We start from the raw sequence: 2806 nt of genomic DNA, 5'->3' as shown, positions 1-2806 counted from the left end.
GATTATAGTGGAAGCTAACGGCCGTTTCACACCGGGAACGTGGCGTGAACGTTGCGTGTCTGTTGCTTGTCAGTTACGTGGCGTCTGTGTGACGTTTTCTATGTCTTTGCTTACCAGAAGCGTGTCTGATGCGGCGCGGCGGCTGCCTCTCTGCCAATTAAAACCTCTCTTTTTCTCACGTCATTTTTTTCTTCACTCTTTGGAATGGAAACGCTTCCAAGACGCTTGCGTGTGGCGTGTAAAAAATAGGCGTGAGTCCTGTTCCTAGCATGCACGCGTTTTCGGCGCGGCTCGAGCCTCGTCTGAGACGTGTGTGTCACGCAGGCGGTGTGCAAGTCTAACCTGTTACCATGGGGCATAAATAAAAAACAGACGCATTCACGCGGCTGACCGCGCTCCATGCGCGCGACACGCCACGCCACGCAGCTGACACACCGACGCAGAGTTGACACGCCTCACGCATTGACACGCTGACACGCCACGACACCGCTGTGTGAACGGACCTAATTGTTGCAGCGGACGCAACGCGAACCCTTCAGTTACATGCCTGGTGTAGCTCAGCCCTAAGAGGGTGGGGGATAGAGGTTGGTATTTGTATCACTTTTTGTATCAGGGTCAAAACATGGTGGACAAGCCAGAATATATCACTTAAGGTTATTCAATTTCAACTTCACAAAATGATTGACCATTTATCCTCTGAACGCAAACACTTTAGCTCAGAGTCAGTGAAAGAGCCGAGAAACAAAGACGAAGATATCTTTGTGTACATAATAGAGGTCCACTCGGCCAGACTCCCTGAATCTCCTTAGCAGCGTGGACTCTTTCTGTCCCCCTCCCTCAAGCCAAGACGGCTTACTGGAAATGGTGGAGAGGAGAGCAGGCTACTCTGACCTTCTCACCCCAAACCAGCATCGCTGCGTTGGGGGAAGGGAAGGCTACCCCGTTTCCCCTAGTATCCCGCCACCACCACCACCCTCCAACAGTCCTGAACATGATGGATGAAACCAAAGATGTGTCTCTGTCCATTTCCATATGACACATGAACGAGAGCAAGACAGTCTGGTCACCCCCACCCCCCCCCCCTACCCCCCCAAGGTCTCCCTCACCCCTCCACCCCAACAACCCACCAATGCTCTAATCAGAATGTACCCCAAAAAGTTCACCTCTTTCGTAACACTTATCCCCTCTTGTTCGCTGGACCCCCTTATCGTTGAACCCCCAACCCCCCAACCCCACCCCAATCCCTGACCCCCCCCCCCCCCCCCACACACACACACACACGCACGCTCTGCCATGTTCTAGTCGGCGAAGAGGATGAAGCCTGTGAAGGTGCTGTACTTGTTGCTGTTGCCACCGTGAGCCTTGCCACCATCTAGCTTGATGAAGACCTCGTCGCCCGCATCCAGGTGGAGGACCACGCTGTTGGAGGCGTAGTCGTAGCTCTGGTCCTGGTCCTGGGCGATTGAGCTGGCACGCACCTGAGGGCACACAGGGAAAACACGCACACACACGCACGCACACACACACACACACACACACACACACACACACACACACACACGCATGCACACATATACACACACATTATTTTATTTTATTTATTTTTTTTCAATTATTTTGTTTGTCTCAAGTCAAGGTAATTCCCATGATAACATGCATTTCTCAATCCCACTTTTATAAGTTCAGAAAACACAACATTTTGTGACATTGGCCCGTGGTGAGATCTAAACAATTTCTGGTAACACTTTACTTGACGGGTGAGTTCATAACACATTCACAGCAGCTGTCATAACCTGCACATAAAGCATTCATGACTGTTTCATGAGACACGACTCTACATTCATACCAAACCTTTCATGAATGTGGAAAACAGAACGACGACAACAAAATAAAAGCCCAACAAAACCTGAGTTTAACACTGGGAGGTAAACTAGCCTACATTCAGCTGAGCCATATTTGTGTAACATGGATACCATTAATTTAATCTCTCCAGCCTTTGTAAATATTTCATGAATATCTTATGAAGTCTACATTGAATAACACTTTACTAGACAAGTTGTGAAGTATTTGATTGTTGGACTTTTATTTTGACAAGTTGTCATCGTTCTGTCTTCCACATTCATGAAAGGTTTGGTATGAATGTTTAGTCATGTCTCATGAAACAGTCACGAATGCTTTATGTGCAGTTTATAACAGCTGCTATGAATGTGTTATGAACTCACCCGTCAAGTAAAGTGTTACCCAATTTCTCAACAAAACAAGGTCCTGTGCCAGTGTGTACACAACATATAGAACCACAAGACAGGCAGACGCTTTGGTCACTCTGAATATGTGTTTTTCTCTGTCCAGTAACCTACTGTGTGTGTGCACGCACAGTGCAGTGGCATTTGAAGATGTATATTCCATCTGTATGTGCTCTCTGGGAATTCTCTCTGTTGTGTCTTGAGAGAGTAAATCTGGCTGTAGGCCTAATGAGCCACCTCTTTAGTACTTTGTCATGGTAATAAAGAAATGTGTTGTCGCTGGCTGATGATTTCATACCAGCCTCAAGTTGAGCTCCGTCTTGACTGACCCTAATGAAATGGAAACATTCCTAACTGTTCTAAAAGGGAGGCTTCACTGGGCACGGAACTGAAGCGTGTCCGATCGCGGAGTGTCCGCTGCAACAATTAGCTTCCACTGTAATCAATGGAACTCGCTGCAGCAGATGTGATAGCGGTGCATATGTTTGAAAAAATTAGTCAAGTCTTCTAAAACCATTTTTACGCTTCACTTGTGCAGCCGGTGGAGGCCGGCCCTAAAGGTC

General features: G+C 47.7%; 1 protein-coding gene across 1 annotated transcript in view; it reads right to left on the bottom strand.

The window, feature by feature from the left end:
• Nucleotides 1-1284: 1284 nt before the first annotated feature.
• The window catches only part of LOC125287632 (C1q-related factor-like), an 11990-nt gene continuing 10468 nt past the window's right edge, over nt 1285-2806 (bottom strand). Inside the window, exon 2 of the mRNA XM_048233562.1 lies at nt 1285-1478. Coding sequence (XP_048089519.1) covers nt 1299-1478 — 180 coding nt within the window. The 3' untranslated portion in view covers nt 1285-1298. The remainder of the gene's footprint in view (nt 1479-2806) is intronic.

This window comes from Alosa alosa, chromosome 22 (genome assembly GCF_017589495.1).
Source record: "Alosa alosa isolate M-15738 ecotype Scorff River chromosome 22, AALO_Geno_1.1, whole genome shotgun sequence".
Taxonomy (NCBI): Eukaryota; Metazoa; Chordata; class Actinopteri; order Clupeiformes; family Clupeidae; genus Alosa; species Alosa alosa.
This window is presented reverse-complemented; position numbering and strand designations above follow the sequence as displayed.